This window comes from Puma concolor, chromosome C1 (genome assembly GCF_028749965.1).
Source record: "Puma concolor isolate L17-30 chromosome C1, mPumCon1.1.hap2, whole genome shotgun sequence".
Classification (NCBI taxonomy): domain Eukaryota; kingdom Metazoa; phylum Chordata; class Mammalia; order Carnivora; family Felidae; genus Puma; species Puma concolor.
Window position 1 is genome coordinate 33,028,885 of NC_141674.1, and position 19,032 is coordinate 33,047,916.

Here is a 19,032-nt window from a genome sequence, read left to right on the forward strand (position 1 = left end):
GCTTGGTAACTGGAGTATCGAATTCCTTCTGCTGGCTCCATAAATCTGCCTCACTAAATCCCACTGCACCTATACTTCATGAGCTCGCCTGATCCCAACTTAAACCCTCAGCTTAATTAAGGTCCTTATCTTTAAGACTGAAAAGTTTTATCTCTCTACCAGGAAGGGGCATAAAACAAATTTATCTGACCAAACAATTACCCAGTTTGCTTTATCTTATCTTATTCCCTTTGCCCTGATTTATTCTGAAAACACTGATACTTATTATAAGCTGTGAAAAATACTAACACTGGAGATACAAATATATTTTCTCTGCTCTTAAGGGATCACAGTCCAGGGAAGGAGACAAATATAGAGACAAATAATTTCTACCAAGTATGAGAAATTCTATAAAACAACTTTGTAAAAGTTCTACAAGAACACAACGAATTGAGGAAAGGTTTCACAATGCAGTTAACATCTGAAATGAGTCAAAGAATAGTAGGGTAGAATGGGGTCTGTATGTGTTTTAGCTGAGATGGAAATACAGAATGAGGAAAGCTGAAAGGTAAAGTTAATGTCTGATGACAGCCAAAGTGCTGACTAAAAGTATGTTACAATAAGTATCCTAGGATATCAACTAGAGCTCCTTTTCTCTTTCGTTCTTGCAAATTCATTCTAACCATAAATTCCCAAGAATGATCTTACAAACAACACAGAGGCACAGATTTTGTACACAAAATAATTATTCCATGGTTGGAAGCAGGAAAAACCATTTTGAAAGCCATCAGGAAAATTCAATGTAATCAGACTGATTCTCTGCAGTGAAAAGGAACAGCTCTGTTACATAAAACCAGTTCTCGGTGTTGGAGATACAGAGGAAAGAATACCAAATTACAATTCAAGAGACCTAGACTCAAGTCTATGGGAACAGTTATGCCATAATTACGAAACAAACCTTTTACTTAATTCCTAAACTGCCTACCTCACTCGAAGAGTTATGAAGATCAAATAAAATGAGTCTGAAAGTGCTCTGTAAAAACAGAAATGCTATACAAATAAAATACTACCTTCATTAAGATTGTAGTTGCTATATAGGAAATGAACTTTAAAAAGCTGTACTGCTGACATAAACCCTGCCATATTCAATTTGTGATAAAGAGCGTTTTACCCGTTCTACAGATCGTGCTCTCTTCTTTGGCCGAGTAGGCAGTGCATCTTCCTTCGGATTGGTGTCTATTGCCCAGTAGGACCCCTAAAGGTAAAGAAAGAAATATTAACAGTATATCACAGCAACTCTATAAGGTTAAAAATGGATTTTTACAATCTTCTGCTCCAGAAGCAAATATTTTGCAGATACAATAGTGGAAAAGTAGCATGAGAAGAAATACTAACTTTGCACTGAGAAAAATAAGGTTTACATGAGAAAAAAGGTCCATTTACAACTAGATTATTAAAGAGGAAAAAAAAAATCACAATCTGAAGTAGTTAAGTCCAAGAACTTCTGCCACAGCCAAAGAACAAATGAACACACTTTTTAAATATATACTAATTCTTTGGACACATATGATAATTACAACAGCATATGACATTCAAGTCTGGGGAGAGTTTTATATATATAAAGATACTACAGTTTCCATACTCTAGGACCTCACAAATCTAAATGGTAAATGAAACCATTTATATAAAGACAAACTGCTTGAACACATTTTATATAATAAATGCATCCTGGAGAGCAATGGTCTGTACATAAATCTTTTATTGCTTATTCTGTTAAAGCTTTTTAATTATTTATCCTCTCGGGGCGCCTGGGTGGCGCAGTCGGTTAAGCGTCCGACTTCAGCCAGGTCACGATCTCGCGGTCCGGGAGTTCGAGCCCCGCGTCGGGCTCTGGGCTGATGGCTCAGAGCCTGGAGCCTGTTTCCGATTCTGTGTCTCCCTCTCTCTCTGCCCCTCCCCCGTTCATGCTCTGTCTCTCTCTGTCCCAAAAATAAAAATAAACGTTGAAAAAAAAAAATTAAAAAAAAAAATTTATTTATCCTCTCTTAGATACAAGTTCTCAAGACCACTCATTTGAACATACGTATTTAGCACCTACTGTGTTCCAGGCACTCAAGAATTGGGACTCCCTCAAAAGATATTTGGAAAGTATAGATTATGAAGAAACCAAAGCTCAAAAAGAGAAGTGGTTTGTTCAACCAAGGGTATGAGAACCGGGACCAGAACCAAGGCTTGCTTCCTTTCTCCCTCAGTTAACTTGTTTATACACACACACGCACACACACGCACACACACGGGAGGAGGGCAAGGAATGAGGGAGAAAGTAAAAGGGAGGGAGGGAGATATGCATTTCAGAAACAGAAATACAATGCACATCCCAGTTTTATAATTTTATAATTAATCCAGCGTTAAAGTTTAATCTTTGCCTCTATTACTTCATTAACATTCTCAGGCTGTTTTTTCAGGCAGTATTTGACAATGAGGGGAAATATAGCTCTCATCTAACAATCCTCATTCTTTGTGTCCAACATGAATTATCTGCTTATAGTCTTTTAAGCATACGTACCATGTTCTTTCACACAGCTTTGCCTACCCTACATGCTGATCTCAGTACCACTGACAAACTCACATTCTACCTTCAAAACCCAGCTCAGATCCCATCTAAAGGAATCCTTCCTCTGATCCTCCTACTAAATTCATCACTCTCTCCCTCTGTAAGATCTCCACACATTTTATACATTTAGACCACTGATTGCACTTTACTTTATAAGCTTATTTATAGGTCTGTATCCTTTCCAGGCTGAGTTCCTTAACGGTAGAAACTCATTTCTATATCCACTGCGCCAGGTACAATGTCAAATACATGGTAAGTACTCAATAAACATTTTTTGAAAATGAAGAAGAGCATTTGAACAGTGCCAACAATTTTAAGAGTACAGGGTATGATACCAGGTCTTCCCAGGTCCTAGTCTATAAAGGTACCTCAACTTAGCACTCATTTCATCACCCAGCCATTACTGGAGGAGTCATCTCTATCTTTTCAAAGTAGTCACTGTGGTTTCAGCTAATGAATCTAGCAGACCTGATATAAACTTGCCAAGAACCATGTAAAATGTAGACACTACAGAAATTAAGCACTAAAAATGAAAACAATGATTTTTGAGTAGGTTCAGCTAGCAAGTTGCAAAATAAAGAAGGAAAAAAGTTTTATATTCCGTTGTTATAGAAGTTGAAAATTAAAGCAGGAAGACAAATACCAACACTTGTTGAACAATAGTTTAATGTTCATGGAAATGACAAATTCCAGTGTTTCATGCTGTTTTCATGGTGTACACTTGTGTGTTAATCTGGGGAAAACGTTCACTGTCCAAACTTCAGACTTATTAAACATTTTAATAAAACTATTTTTAAAAGTATCTATTCTTCCACACAAAATATGATGGCTGTAGCTAATCACAAAGAAAAAAATTGTTCATACGCCTAACTATTTAGGATACAGTCACAAAACCCTGAATGCCTAAATGCAAACACAAACCATTGAAATTCACAAAAGAAATTGTAAAATCATCCACCTTAGGTAGCTCTTGCTAACCTACTGACTGAATTTCATCTGCAAAATCACAGGTTTGGATTAAATGACCTTAAAATTTCCCTTCACAAATGAAAACCACAAGATACCACTTCACACCTATTAGGATGTCTATTATCAATCAATCAATAAATAATAAAAAATAAAATAAAATAAAATAAAATAAAATAAAATAAAATAAAATAAAATAAAATAAAATAAAATAAAATAAAATGTGCTGGCAAGGAAGTGGACAACCTGCAGCTTTTGTGCATCACTAACAGAATGTAAAATGGTGCAGTCACTGTGGAAAATGAGTGGCAGTTTATCAAAAAATTAAACACAGAATTACTATGTGATCCGTCAATTTCACTTCAAGGTATATACCCACAAGAATCAAAAACAAGGACTTGAACAGATATTCATATCCTCATGTTCACAGCAGTATCATTCACAATAGTTAAAAGGTAAAAGCAACCCAAATGTCCATCAATAGATAGATAATATGTGGTGTATACACACACACGCACATACACACACACACACGCACACAATGGAATGTTATTCAGTGTTTAAAAGGAAGGCAATTCTGTCATATATGCGATAACATGAGTGAACCATTATGACATCATGCTAGGTGAAGTAAATCACAAAAAGACATGGTGTAATTCCACTTACATAAAGTACCAAGAATAGTCAAAATCACAGACACAGAAAGTAGAATGGTGGCTGCCATGGGCTGGGGGATGGGAAGAGGAAGAATTACTATTTAGTGGGTGTAGTTTCAATCTGGGAAGTGAAGGAGTTCTGGAAATAGATGGTGGCGATGGTTGTACAACAATGTAAATATGCTTAATGCCACTGAACTATACACTTACATGGTTACAATGATAAATTTTATGTTCTATATCATACCACAAAAGGTCCCTTTCAGCTACCTTTAAAAAGCAGTTACCTTTGCTCTTCCTTATAATATTTCTCACAGAAACTGAACTGCCCAAATATAACCTATCTACAAACACCCATTTCATCTAACTTCTTCCCAGAGTAAGGCCTACTACTCTAGGCTCATGTGCAACAAGTAGGAAACAACAGTTTATTGTTGTGTGATTTTATTTTTAAAACCAACTTCATTGGAGTATATATATTTTTAAATGAAGTACACCCATTTGAAATATACAGTTCAAGGAGTTCTGACAAATGTATACACTCATGCAATACCAAAATCAAGACACAGAACATTTCCATCACCCCAAAAGGATCCTTTTTGTGACTCAGCAAGCAATTCCCTTTCCTTTGCCCCCACCTCCATCCCATACCACCATTGATCAGCTTCCATTATAAATTATTCACCCTTTTCTAAAATTTCACATAAATGGAATCAACCTGTCAAACTATTTTCCACACCGACTAGCAATGCATGAGTTCAGCTGCTCTATGTCCTAACCAACACTTAGTATTTTAAGTCTTCAAGGACAAACAATATAGTGGAAGTTGTCATTGTAACTCAGTGATTTTTATGTGTGCTTCCTGAATGAATAATGATAGTAGGCAGCATCTTTGCATGTGCTTGCCATCCATGTATCATTTTGCAAAGTGCTGAAAACTTTTGCCCATGTTTTATTTGGATTATAAGACTTTGGGTTATTTGTATTCCAAGAATTTTTTAATATTTTTTGAGTAACAAAAGAGATATAGATAGATAGAAAGATATAGATATAGATAGATAATATACAAGAAATATTTTCTCTCAGTCTGTGGTTATCTCTTCATTACAGCATCACCTAGGAGCAAAAATCTTAAATTCAACAAGTCCCAATTATCAATTTTCATTTTGTGGTCTGTGTCTAGCTTAAAAAAATATATTTGCCTACTCCAACATGGCAAATATTTTCCTCCATTTTCTTCTAGATGTTTTATAAAATAGTCTTAATTTTTATGCTAAGGTATCTCATCCACTTAAGGTTAACTGTGTAAGTCTGAGATAAGGATCAATATAAATTTTTCTTCCACCCAGATATACAGCACCACTTCTTGGAAAGACTATATACTTTTCCCACTAAATTACACTGGCACCTCTATCAAAAATCAGCTGAATATATACATGGGTCTATTTCTGAACTCTATTCTATTCCATTGATCTACATGTCTATCCTTATACCAATACCACTGTCTTAATTATTGTAGCTATGTAGAAAGTCTTGAAATCAGGCACTGCAAATCCCACAACTTCATGTTTTGTTTTGTTTTTCAAAACTCTTTGCTTATTCTAGGTCCTTGGCATTTCCTTGCAAAGCTTGTTGGAGGGGAAGGGGAAGGGGAAGAAGGGGAAGAAGGGGAAGAAGGGGAAGGGGAAGAAGGGGAAGGGGAAGAAGGGGAAGGGGAAGAAGGGGAAGGGGAAGGCTTGAAATCAGGCACTGCAAGTCCCACAACTTCATGTTTTGTTTTGTTTTTCAAAACTGTTTGCTTATTCTAGGTGTTTGGCATTTCCTTGCAAAGCTTGTTCGTGGGGAGGGGAGGGGAGGGGAGGGGAGGGGAGGGGAGGGGAGGGGAAGAAAAGTATGCTAGGATTTTTATTGGGATTGCATTAACGTTATAAATCAATTTGGGGAAGACTGATATCTAACAGTGAGTCCTCTATTCCACAAACATGCTGTATCTCTCCATTTATTTAGGTCTTTTATTTCTCTTGGTAATGTTTTATAGTTTTGAGTAAACAGGTCTATATTTATTTTGTTAAAATATATCCCTCAAGTATTTCATTATTTTGCTACTGTAAATGGAATTGCTTCTGTTAATTTGCAGTCATTCCTCAGTAATATAAAGAAATTATACTGACCTTGTATCTTCTGACTTTGCTAAACTCACTTATTAGTTCTAGGGGCTTTCCCATAGATTAGGATTTTCTATATATGCAATAATGTTGCTTCCAAATAACGACAGTTTCACTTACTATTTTTCAGTATGGATGTCTTTTCTTTTTCCTGCCTTACTCCATTGGCTTGGACCTCTAATAGAATGTTGCACAACAGTGAATACAAACATCTTTGTTCTTAATCTCAGAGAGAAAGCATTCGGTTTCTCATCATTAAATATGATGCAAATTGTTAAGTTTTTGATAGATTTCTTTAATCAAATTAAGGAAATTCCCTTTTATTCCTAGTTTGCTGAATGAGTGCCAAAACTTTTCTACACTGAAGATGGTATGATTTTTCTGTTTTCTTCTACTACATGGTGAGTTACATCAATTAGTTTTCCAATTTTAACCTGCATCGCATTCCTGGGACAAATCCCACTTGATCATGATGTATTCTTTTTATGTATCAATAAATTTAGTTCGGTGCTATTTTATTAAAGATTTTTGAGTAGTCTATTTTCACAAAGGATATTGGTCTGTAGTTTTCTTATTGTTTCTTTGCCTGACTTTGGTATCATGGTGATGCTGAACTCATGAAATGAGCTGTAAACTGCTACTTCATCCACTATTTTTTTAAAAGTTTCTGGAAGACTGGCATCACTATTTCCTCAAGTATTTCAGCTTCTGGTTTCGTTGCTTTTGTTTGTCCATTTTCTATTTTATTTATTTCTAATTTTACCTTTATTGTTTCCTTCCACTTACTTTGGGTTGAATTTGCTCTTTATTTTCCTAACTTCTTAAGGTAAATGCTTACATAACTGATTTCAGACTCTTCTGATTTTTCTAATTTAAAGTTTTAAGCTTCTTTCTCAACATGCATTGGCTGTATGTCACAAATTTTTATATATTCTGCTCTCATTATCATACAGTTCAAAATACTTTCTAATATCCCTTATGATTTTTGTTGTTGACCCAGAGGTACTTTAGAAATGTATTATTTAGGGGCGCCTGGGTGGCTCAGTCGGTTGAGCGTCCGACTTCGGCTCAGGTCATGATATCTCACAGCTCGTGAGTTCGAGCCCCGCGTCAGGCTGTGCTGACAGCTCAGAGCCTGGAGCCTGCTTCGGATTCTGTGTCTCCCTCTCTCTCTGCCCCTAATCCACTCGCATTCTGTCTCTGTCTCTCTCAAAAAATAAATAAACATTAAAAAAAAAAAAAAGAAATGTATCATTTAGTTTCTAATTTGGGGTTTTAAAATATATTTTTGTTACTGACTTCTAATTTAATTCTACCAGTCAAAAAACATATATGTAAATTTTCACCCTTTAGTTATGTACTGAAACTTGTTTTCGTGTTACTTTAGTGTCTGGGCATTGTGGACTGATGGGCAATGATGAAATAAGGAGATGCAATCATTTCAAGATTTAGGAAAAATAAGATCAAGAAAATCCCATAAGACATGTTAGATGTATAAAGGAATCACATGGTAATTGCAAGAGAGAATAAGTTTTATTCATTTTTTTAAATACATAAATTTTCTATTTGTTCTTTAGAAAATTTCTAAGAAAGAATATAAGTCATAAAATAACCATCTTTATGAATCAAAACTGCTCAAAAGAGATACTCAAAAACTGAACCGGGTCCAATGGACTCTGATGAAGTACTGAGGATTAAATAAAATATATATAAAATACTTCCTCCTCCAGTATTTGACCACATATTGCTTCAAATTACTCTTCCAATATTCTTTCTCATCTCCTACAATTTCTATCAAACAGCAAGCAAAAAAATATTTGGCAAATCTTAAATTTAAAGGGCTGAAAAGGACCTTTGAAATAATCTATTACAACTTTCATTTGATTGCTGAAGAGAGCTGTGCCTGAGAGAGTTAAATAATTTGGCTGATCCTAAACTTTTATCTTTTCATTTAACATTTATTTTATTTGTACTTTGCACAAAAAAAGACAAAAGATTAATGATAACAGGCAAACTACATTTAGTAAGGCTTATCAGAAAGTAAATGCAAGAACAGCAAGCTATGCCTAGATATAACCTGAATATTATCTAACCCACCACTGGGAAAATGACACACGTTCAATCACCCAAACTGGTTAAACTTCTCAAACTATGGACAGACACAAGAAAGGTGAACAACCTTTCTCTTAATGACAGTTCATGAAGGGCTGATTGTGTATGTGCTAGTCACAACATTAGCACTAGGAATACAAATAAAAAAGTCAGTCTTCAGCTGTGGTGAAGGAGACGGAAAAGATATCTGTATTGTTAACTCTCACCACTTCCATGTTCTTGTTAAAAGTCATTTTCTCAATCAGCTTACCTTGCTCATTACTCTTTTGAAAATGGCAATGCATACTGAATCCACTTTATCCTACTGCATATTTTTCTACAGCATTTATAATTATCTAACATTCTATAGAATTTATGTATTTGTTTACTGTCATTCTCCCATAAGGCTGTACGTTTCTCAGGGGCAAAGAATTTTGTTCAGTTTCCTGATGTATTCTAAATACATCAGAATAGTGACTAGCAAATAAAAGGCAAGTAAATAATCAGCAAGTGCTAAGTGAGACAAGTGAGCTAAATCTCAGGCTGATCATCATCAGATGCGGCAGGAGGAAAAGGGAATAAAAAACAATTTTAGGCAGAGGAAAGAGTGGAAATAGCATTTTTAACCTGGCATTCATGAACTCCGCAAGGGTCTATGCACAGGATTCAGGGACATTATGAAATCGGGTAAGGAGAAAATGCTGAAAATTCAGCATGTCCTTCCATTACAAATGTAAGGAACAAATGAAAATCAATTTGATTCCTGTCACATTAATAGTTTTTGTCTCAAAAGGTCAGTCATTACTACTCATTATTCATTTCTACTTTTGTTATTTAATAGGCTACCACACTCAAAAATACTACTACTGGGGCGCCTGGGTGGCGCAGTCGGTTAAGCGTCCGACTTCAGCCAGGTCACGATCTCGCGGTCTCTGAGTTCGAGCCCCGCGTCAGGCTCTGGGCTGATGGCTCAGAGCCTGGAGCCTGTTTCCGATTCTGTGTCTCCCTCTCTCTCTGCCCCTCCCCTGTTCATGCTCTGTCTCTCTCTGTCCCAAAAATAAATAAACGTTGAAAAAAAAATTAAAAAAAAAAATACTACTACTACTATGCTGCCACATTCAATTTTGTTATTTAATGTTACTAAAGCAGCATGTAGATTACTGAATCATGAATTTGTTATAATATTTTTATAACAATTTTAATATAAATGTTTATCTTTTGCATCCTGATTATTCTGGTTTAAGTAAAATATTATTCTGGGGAGCGTGGGTGGCTCAGTTGGTTGAAGAGTCTGACTCTTGATTTCGACTCAGGTCATAATCCCAAGGTTGTGGGACCGAGCCTTGTGTCGGACTCCGCACTGAGCATGGAGCCTGTTTGGGATTCTGTCTCTCTCCCCTCTGCCTGTATCCCCAACTCATGCAAAATAAAAAATAAAAATGAAGTTAAATTAAATTAAATTTTATTTAAATTTAAGTATTATTCTGAGAGGGGTTCCCAGGCTTCAACAGAATTGCCAAATTCTGGTGCTAAAGTCACACAGATCTATGAGACAATAATAAATTAAACAGGACTAGGTTTAAAAAAAAAAAAAGGCATGAAAGGAGTCCAGATAGCTAAAGAGAATTTTTTTTCTTTTTTTAGTTTTTCTTTTGCTTTACATGAATGCTGTTTATTTCCTTCAATATTTTAGGTGGCATGCTGATTCTAAGTTTTTTTGTAATTATTAATTCATAAATCCTGAAAATTCATTAAAAATGTATTATTGATACTAACAATCCAAAATTCAAAGTCTTAAGAACCTTTACGGTACTTATTTTTAACTTCTCTATAAGCTATCACAACTAGGAAAAGTTGTGCTAATACACAATTCATAATCACTTTTTTATGTAGCAAAAAGCTTTACACAGTGAAGACTGGCCAACAACTCTCAAGAAATCTTTATCTCTGAACCTAATATACTGTATGAAATTATCTTTATAAGTGATTTCCTCCCTAGACCAGAAGTCTTAATGGCAGTGATCTCTTAGTCATCCTTTTATCTCCAGAGCCAAGCTTAATAACTAGCATAAGTTATAATTTAATAAATGATTACCAAGCTTAACTCCAATAAATGTCTTATTTGAAGATACACTAAAATTATTAAAATAGTTAAAATATTCAGAACTTCCAGAGGTTCATGGGACTATAGATACTGCTGCTCTACTTGTTTTTATACATACCCAGTATTTTATTCAAGTTAAAAGGAATAAAGGATGTAAAAATATATTGTGCTCATGGACTGGAAGATTTAATATTGTTAAGATGGCAATATACCCCAAATTGATCTCTAATTCAATGCAATTCCTATCAAAATCACAGTTTATTTGTAGAAGTTAACAAGCTGACCCTAAAATAAATATGTATTTGACCTAGAATAGTCAAAACAATCTTGAAAACGAAGAAAAAAGTTGGAAGATTCACATCTCCTAATTTTAATAGTATGAAATTATAGTAATCCGAATTAAGAGTCTAGAAATAAACCTGTATATTTACAGCCAAAGGATTTTTCCACAGAATACTGAGATAAAACAATGGGGAAAGAACAGTCTTTTCAACAAATGGTGCTGGGAAAACTGGATATCCACATGCAAAAGTATGAAATTGGGCCTCTTCACAGCACACATAAAAATTAACCCAAAATGGATCAGGGACCTAAATGTAAGAACTGAAAGTATATAACTCTTAAAAAAGAAATATAAATCTTCATTACCTGGGATTAGTCAATGACTTTTTAGATATGACACGAAAAGCACAACAACCAAAGAAAAATTGATAAATTTTTCAAAATTTAAAGTCTGTGTTTTATCAGTAGACACTATCAAGACAGTGAAAACACACCTGCACAATGGAAGGAAACCTGCAACACACATATGATACCGGACTTGTACCTAAAATAGATAAAGGACACTTAAAACTCACTAATCAAAAGACAACCTGATTAAAAAATGGCCAAAGGATCTGAACAGACACCTCTCCAAAAGAGATATATGAATGGCCAATACACACATGAAAAAATGAAACTCCTCATTTACCGTTAGAGCAATGCAATCAAACGCATAAGAGAATGAGATACCACTTCATACCCACTGGGATGGCTGTAATCAAAAAGGCATAATCAAAAGGGTTGGCAAGGGTATGAAAAAACTGGAAGCCTCATAACTGTGAAAATGTAAAATGGCATATAGTTCCTACAGAAAAGTATGGCAGTTCCTCAAAAGATTAAACATATGACCCAGCAATCCCATTTGTAGAAAAATGAAAACATGTTCATACAAAAGCTTGTACAAAAATGATCATAGCAGCATTTTTCATGATAACCAAAGTAGAAACAACCCAAATGTCTATCAATTGATGAACAGATAAATAATTGTGATATGTTCATACATATCACAGAGTATGATTTAGGCACAAAAAAGGGATGAAATACTGCTACATGCTTCAATATAGATGACCCTGAAAATCTTACGCTAAATGAAAGAAGCCAGACACAAAAGGCCACATACAATGAGTCTATTCACATAAAATGTCCAAACTGGCAAATCCATAGAGATGGAGAGTAAAGGCAGAATGAAGGATGACTACTAATGACTACTGAAGTGTTTCTTTTTGGGGTGATAAAATAAAAATGTCCTGAAATTAGATAGTGGTGATGGTCCCACAACTTTGCAAATATACTAAAAACCATTGACTCATATGCTTTTAAACGATAAATCTTGGGGCGCCTGGGTGGCGCAGTCGGTTAAGTGTCCGACTTCAGCCAGGTCACGATCTCACAGTCTGTGAGTTCGAGCCCCGCGTCAGGCTCTGGGCTGATGGCTTGGAGCCTGGAGCCTGTTTCCGATTCTGTCTCTCCCTCTCTCTCTGCCCCTCCCCCGTTCATGCTCTGTCTCTGTCTGTCCCATAAATAAATAAAAACGTTGAAAAAAAAATTAAAAAAAAAAAAAACGATAAATCTTATGGCATGTGAATTAGATCTCAATAAAAAATATTTAAGAAAAAATAAGAATCAAGAGCTCTAATCTAATAAAGTGATATGCTTAACAGTCAAAAGTCACTTTTCACAAAACCAAGTCAGTAGTATTGCCCAGAGAGAACTCAAATCTCTTGATTTCTTTGGACCATGTCAGTCTTTGATACAAGTTCTAACTAGTCATTAATGTCAGAGAAAGTCAAGCAGTTCATCTACTTGAAGAATAAGAACTCCAAAGATTCTCTTAAACTCGTATTAGTAAATTAATGTTGAGAAATGAAATAAATTGTCTTGACGCTGCCTTACTGATCAAGAGTAAAAGAAGAAATAAAGTGACAACTTCTAAACATCTAAAAACCATCCTTAATTTAAAATACCAAGAGAGGGGCGCCTGGGTGGCGCAGTCGGTTAAGCGTCCGACTTCAGCCAGGTCACGATCTCGCGGTCCATGAGTTCGAGCCCCACGTCGGGCTCTGGGCTGATGGCTCAGAGCCTGGAGCCTGTTTCTGATTCTGTGTCTCCCTCTCTCTCTGCCCCTCCCCCGTTCATGCTCTGTCTCTCTCTGTCCCAAAAAAATAAATAAACGTTAAAAAATAAATAAATAAAAATAAAATAAAATAAAATACCAAGAGAATTAATGCATAATTAGAAAAGTTTCCTTAAGAAACATACAACAGCCACTTCTTGGTTAACTAGGAAAAGATAAATATCATTCTTGTGATAAATGTTTATTAAACAGCCACTATGTACAGATAAAATGCTAGGTGCTATGGGGGTATGAAGATGTCAAGTACAAAGACCCAATCCCCAAACCTTGTCAACAAAAAACTCACGACAGAGTATAACAGATAAAAATACAGATAGCTACCATTGTTCAAGAACTATAATAGTGGTATGCTCAAAGAGCTATGGTAATAACAAGAAGAGAGGTGAAAATAAACAGAAAGGAAGAAAAGTTGTTACAGGGAGAAAAAAGACTGTTACCCACTGTTCAGAGTAATATGGACATTTCAGTTGGCCACCAAAGGATGAAGAAGATGGAAAGAAAGACTATTTTAAACACAATGAAGATATGAAAATACCTTCAGAAATAAAAAGATATAAAACTGCATCATAAGTGGAAGAAAAATAATGCAGTATAGCCTGAATATAACTTTAGGGGCATGAAGCGGGGGGCTGGAGTTGAAAATATGGCAATAGAGACATGTTTGTGGTTTTACTTGCATATCATAGCTAAAGGTAGCATTGCAGAAGACAGAGCACAGGGAAACAGATTAGAGGAAGGAGACCAGTTGGAAGTAACACAGTAATATAACTTATCATTAAAATAACTTTATTTCTTAAAACTCTCATTTCTTGTAATAACTTTGTTTTAAACATAAAAACCCAGGATCCAGGGGCACCTGGGTGACTCAGTTGGTTAAGCGTCTAGCTCTTGATTTTGGCTTGGGTCATGACCCCAGGGTTGTGGGATCAAGACCCATGTTGGGCTCCATTCTGAGTGTGGAGCCTACCTGGGACTCTCTCTGTCCCTCTCCCCAACTTGTATGCATGCTCACTTGATCTCTCTCTCTCTCTCCCAAAAACAAAACAAAACAACTCTTTAAAAACCCAGGATCTGAAAACATCAAAGATGTAAGAAATCAGATGAAAGAATAAACTAGGTTCAGGAGCTTCCTAAACCCTGTACAGATCAGGGCAGTACTATGTATCTTCTTACTATAAAAATGAAAAAAAAACAAAAAAACAAAAAACACAATGAAGCAGAAGCTCCTGGGCATGTCTCAGGTCCAGGAACTGGCTGGGACAAACAAAAAAGCCCTAATGTCCAGCATCAAAGCATTTGATTAAACTAATTTCACCAATTATCTGTGAACATACCCAAAAAAGACCAATGGAAATTCTAGATTTAAAAATCCAGTAACCGGAATAAAAAGTTCACCAGACATGTTTAACAGATAGGACAAAGTGAAAGAGAAATCCTGAAGATAGATCAGTAAAAATGATCTAATATGAGGAATAAAAAGAAAAAAGAACAAGTGAAAATAAAGCCTCAGTGACGTATGAAATGATGTCAGTCATTTCTGGGGAGGGGCAGAGAAAAGAAAGGAGTTGAGAGAATCCCAAACAGACTCTGCATTATCTGTGCAGAGCCCCATGTGGGGCTCAAACTTATGAAACATGAGATCATGACCTGAGCCGAAATTAAGAGTCAGATGCTTAAATGACTGAGCCACCCAGGTGCCCCAAACAGTCTATATTTTATTTTACTTTAAGTCTGTATTTTAACTGGACTAGAAGAAAAGAAAAGAGGGCCCTAATTTTTTGAAAAAACTAATGACCCAAATATCCCAAATTTAGATGAAAACCTCTTTTTGTAGATCCTAGAAGATAAGCAAATCCCATGCAGAATAAATACAAAGAAAATTACACTGGGGCACAAACTCCTTCAATCTAAAAATAGAGAAAAATCTTGGAAACCACAAAAGACAGAGAGGGGAGAGCAAGGGGGCACATTACCACAGCCCCCCTTATCTACAGGAAATACATTCTAAGACCTCCACAGCAGATGTCTGAAACTGGATAGCATCAAACCCTATTCATACTATGTTTTTTTCCTATACACACATACCGATGATAAAGCTTAATTTAAAAATTAGGCACAATAAAAAATAAAAATAATAATCAGGTACCATAAAAGATTAACAACAATAATAATAAAGTAGAACAATTATAACATACTATAATAAAAGTTATATGAGTGTGGTCTCTCTCTCAAAATTTCTTATTGTGCCATACTCACCCTTCTTCCTGCGATGATGTGAGATGATAAAATGCCTATATGATGAGATGAAGTGAGGTGAATGACGTAAGCATTGTGACACAGCATGAGGCTACCACTGACCTTCTGACGATACGTCAGAAGGAGGATCATCTGCTTCAGGAACACAGCTGACCACAGGTAACTGAAACTGCTGAAAGCAAATCCATGGATAAGATGGGTCTACTACAGGTACAGGGGAATAAAAATACAAATGACACCTGACTTTTCACCAGAAATAAGGAAGGCTAAGTACAACAGAACATCTTCAAAGTTCTGAAAGGTGGGGGAAACCCTGCAAACTGAAGATTCCACATCCAGAAAAAGTATTCAGAGGATGAAATAAAGACCTTTTCAGATAAATAAGAGCCAACAACATGTGTTTTCTGCAGACGTGCACTATAAAAAATGCCCAAGGATGGTATTAGGCTAAAGGGGAAAGAGATCAGCTTGAAACTTGGATTTACAGAAAAGAACATCAGAGAAGGTAAATAATTAGGAAAATATTTTCTTCAACATGATTTCCTTAAAACACTGCTATCTAAAGCAAATAAAACAATCCTAAGGTGAGACTTGTGTCGTAAGTAAAACTATAAGCTATGACAGCACAAAGAAAGAAAAAGATAAATAAATAGAACTGTACTGTTCTAAGGTTATTGGATTTGTCAAGTGGGTGGGAAAAGGTAAGTAGTAAACGTTATGAAGTATGAAATATGAAGTGAAAGGTGGTATATTACCTCTAGACTTTGGTAAGTTAGTATTACGAATTTAGCTCTAGCATGACTAACAAAAAATAAAAAGAGCACAGTTAAGTCAATAAAGGAGATAAAAGAGAGTACTTTAAACTATTTGATTAATCCCAAAGGTTGCAGAAATGAAGCAACAAAGAAACAAAAGAAAAACAAATTGCAACCATATGAATAATCATATTAAATATGGACTAAGCACCCCAACTAGAAGGCAGAGATTGTTAGACTGGATTTAAAAGGCAAGAGCCAATAACTACATGCTGTTTATAAGAGACATACTTTAAATACAAAAGCATGTATAGGCCAACAGCAAAATACTAGAAAATATATACCGTAAAGCTACATAAGAAAACTGTAGTGGTTATATTAGGATAAGAAAAAGTAAGCTTCAAAACAAAAGAGTATTTTCAGAACATTTCATAAATATAAAAGACAAATCAGCAGGAAGATTAAACATATCATACACAAATATTAATTTCAAATGAGTTACAGACCTAAAAGTTAACTCTAAAACCATAAAATCTGGGGTGCCTGGCTGGCTCAGTCGGTAGAGCAGGCAAATCTTGATCTCAGAGTCCTGAGTTCAAGTCCCACGCTGGGCACAGAGATTACTTTATAAAATTTAAAAAATTAAAATTAAAATTAAAAAAATGTAAGATCTACAGAAGAAAATAGAGGATAATATCATTATGGCCTTGGCTGATTTCCTCAATGCAAAAGTCACTAATCATTAAATTAAAAATTGGTAAATTAGACTTCATCAAAAGCCAAAATGTCTACTCGTTTTAAGACACTATTATAAAAACAAAGGCAAACCAGTCTGAAAAAATATTTACAAAATTTAAATCTAAGAAAAAACGTATCCAGAATACATTAAAAAACAATAAAACCCTCCTACAGCTCAGTAATAATGATAACCAAATTTTAAAAAGAAAAAAAAAAGGGCAAAAGACTTTAAAGGAATCTTGAGAAGAGAGAATATACAAATGACCTATAGGCACATGGAAAGATGCTCAACATGAAAAAATTCAAAATAAAACCATAACAAGATACCACCTCATACCCCCCAACATGGCTAAACTAAAGAGATAGCTGACACCACCTGTTGACCAGGATGTGGAGCATCTGAAATTCTCATGCACTGCTATTGGGAATTTAAAATACACAACTACTACAGAAAAGGATTTGGCAGTTTCTTATAAAGTTACTCTTCCACCTGCCCTTTGACACAGAAATACTGTATTATTCTACAGAAATGAAGGCACATATCCACAGAAAACTTGTACAAGAATTTCTTAGTAGCCTGTTCTTAATAGTCCCAAAATGAAAACTACCCAAATGTCCATCAACAGATCCATGAATAAATGGAATACTACTTAGCAATAATAAACAAAAACTGACATATGCAACAGCATCACAGACATTACTGAAAGAAGTCAGACATAAACAGAAAATACAGTTGCCCTGAGAACATGCTTTGGGGCATGTTCATCAAAATTTAACTTTTGACTCTCCCATACCTTAACTAATAGCCTACTGGTGACCAGAAGAAGGCTTACTGATAACATAAACAGTTAATTAACACATTTTGTGTCATATGTATTATACGCTGTATTCTTACAATAGAGTAAGCTAGAGGAAAACAATGTTTAAAACAAATGTAAGAAAAACAAAATACACTTAAAGTACTTTATTTCTTGAAAAATTCCATGTATAAGTGGATCTGTGTTTTCAAGGATCAACTGTATACTGAATGATTTCATCTACGTGAAGTTCCATTATGTGACACTTACAAAAACTAATCTTCTATGGAAAACTCTACCATGGGCTTAAAGATCACCATCTAAAACTGGGGTTTATTGTAAGGATTGAGATAATACCTATAAGTAACTCCCTAATCTGTAAAGTAGTATACAGATGTAGAATTGTTATTAATTCATGTCAACAATTCTGGTACAGCAGGTTAATGTCCTCCTGAGGGAGAAAACTGCAATGTCTTAGTGTGCAAAATCCCAAAGATCACAAACTAGAATTGTACAGCTTTGAACACATCTTCCAAAAACAATCAACTGCCAACTTCAAGACATCCCACATGGGGTACCTGGCTGGCTCACTTGGAAAAGCGTGCAACTCTTGATCTCAGGGCTGTGAGTTCGAGTCCCAAGTTAGGTGTAGAGATCACTTAAAAAAAAATCTTTTTGGGGTGCCTGGGTGGCTCAGTAGGTTGGGCGCTTGAACCCTGTCCATGTTGACAGCTCAGAGCCCGGAACCTGCTTCGGATTCTGTGTCTCCCTCTCTCTCTGCCCCTCCCCCGCTCATGCTCTGTCTCTCTCTCTCTCTCTCTGTGTCTCTCTCTCTCTCTTAGAAATATGTAAACATTAAAAAAATTTTTTTAATAAAATATTTTTTAATGCCATTATCTGATTAAATATAAACATAAGAAGTTACTATTTATTTCATACTCCTGGGGAAAACAGTCCCTATCATAAATTGCTAACCATTCCAAATGGCTAAATCTGTGAATTTTATGTTTTAACGAACCGTACTGCCAAGTATACATGGTTCGCTGGTAAAGTGAATCATCACAGGCTATTCTCTGCTCATCCTCATCTCTCAATTCACATCATCAAGAGCCTCAGACACAATACTGGATGCTTTTTGTCTCTGACTTCTTTGGCTTTATACTTTATATTTTGTCTCAATGTTTTATTTCTCTCCCAGTTTAGATTTGCAAATCAGTTTAAAAATTTTGTTTTGTTTTGCTTTGTTTTGTTTTGTTTACCTTCCAACATCTTAGGATGCTGGTAACTGCCTGTAACTGCCCATAGTTCCATGGTACAGCAGTTGCATGTACCATACAGAGTGAACATACTTCCCAGTTTGTCTTGGTTTATACCTGTTTCCTAAGCATAATTACGGATAGTGCCCCCTTTCATTCTTAGCAATCTCTAGTTTGGACCAGAAGTTAAACAGTCATTC

The 19,032-nt window shown here is 35.5% G+C and overlaps 1 protein-coding gene across 6 annotated transcripts in view; it reads right to left on the reverse strand.

Moving 5' to 3' along the window:
* Positions 1 to 19,032, reverse strand: part of FOXJ3 (forkhead box J3) — a 149,415-nt gene that overhangs the window by 60,238 nt on the left and 70,145 nt on the right. For all 6 annotated transcript variants that reach the window (XM_086716642.1, XM_086716643.1, XM_086716647.1 and 3 more), the window contains one exon: positions 1,151 to 1,234. In XM_086716642.1, coding sequence (XP_086572768.1) covers positions 1,151 to 1,234 — 84 coding nt within the window. The remainder of the gene's footprint in view (positions 1 to 1,150; positions 1,235 to 19,032) is intronic.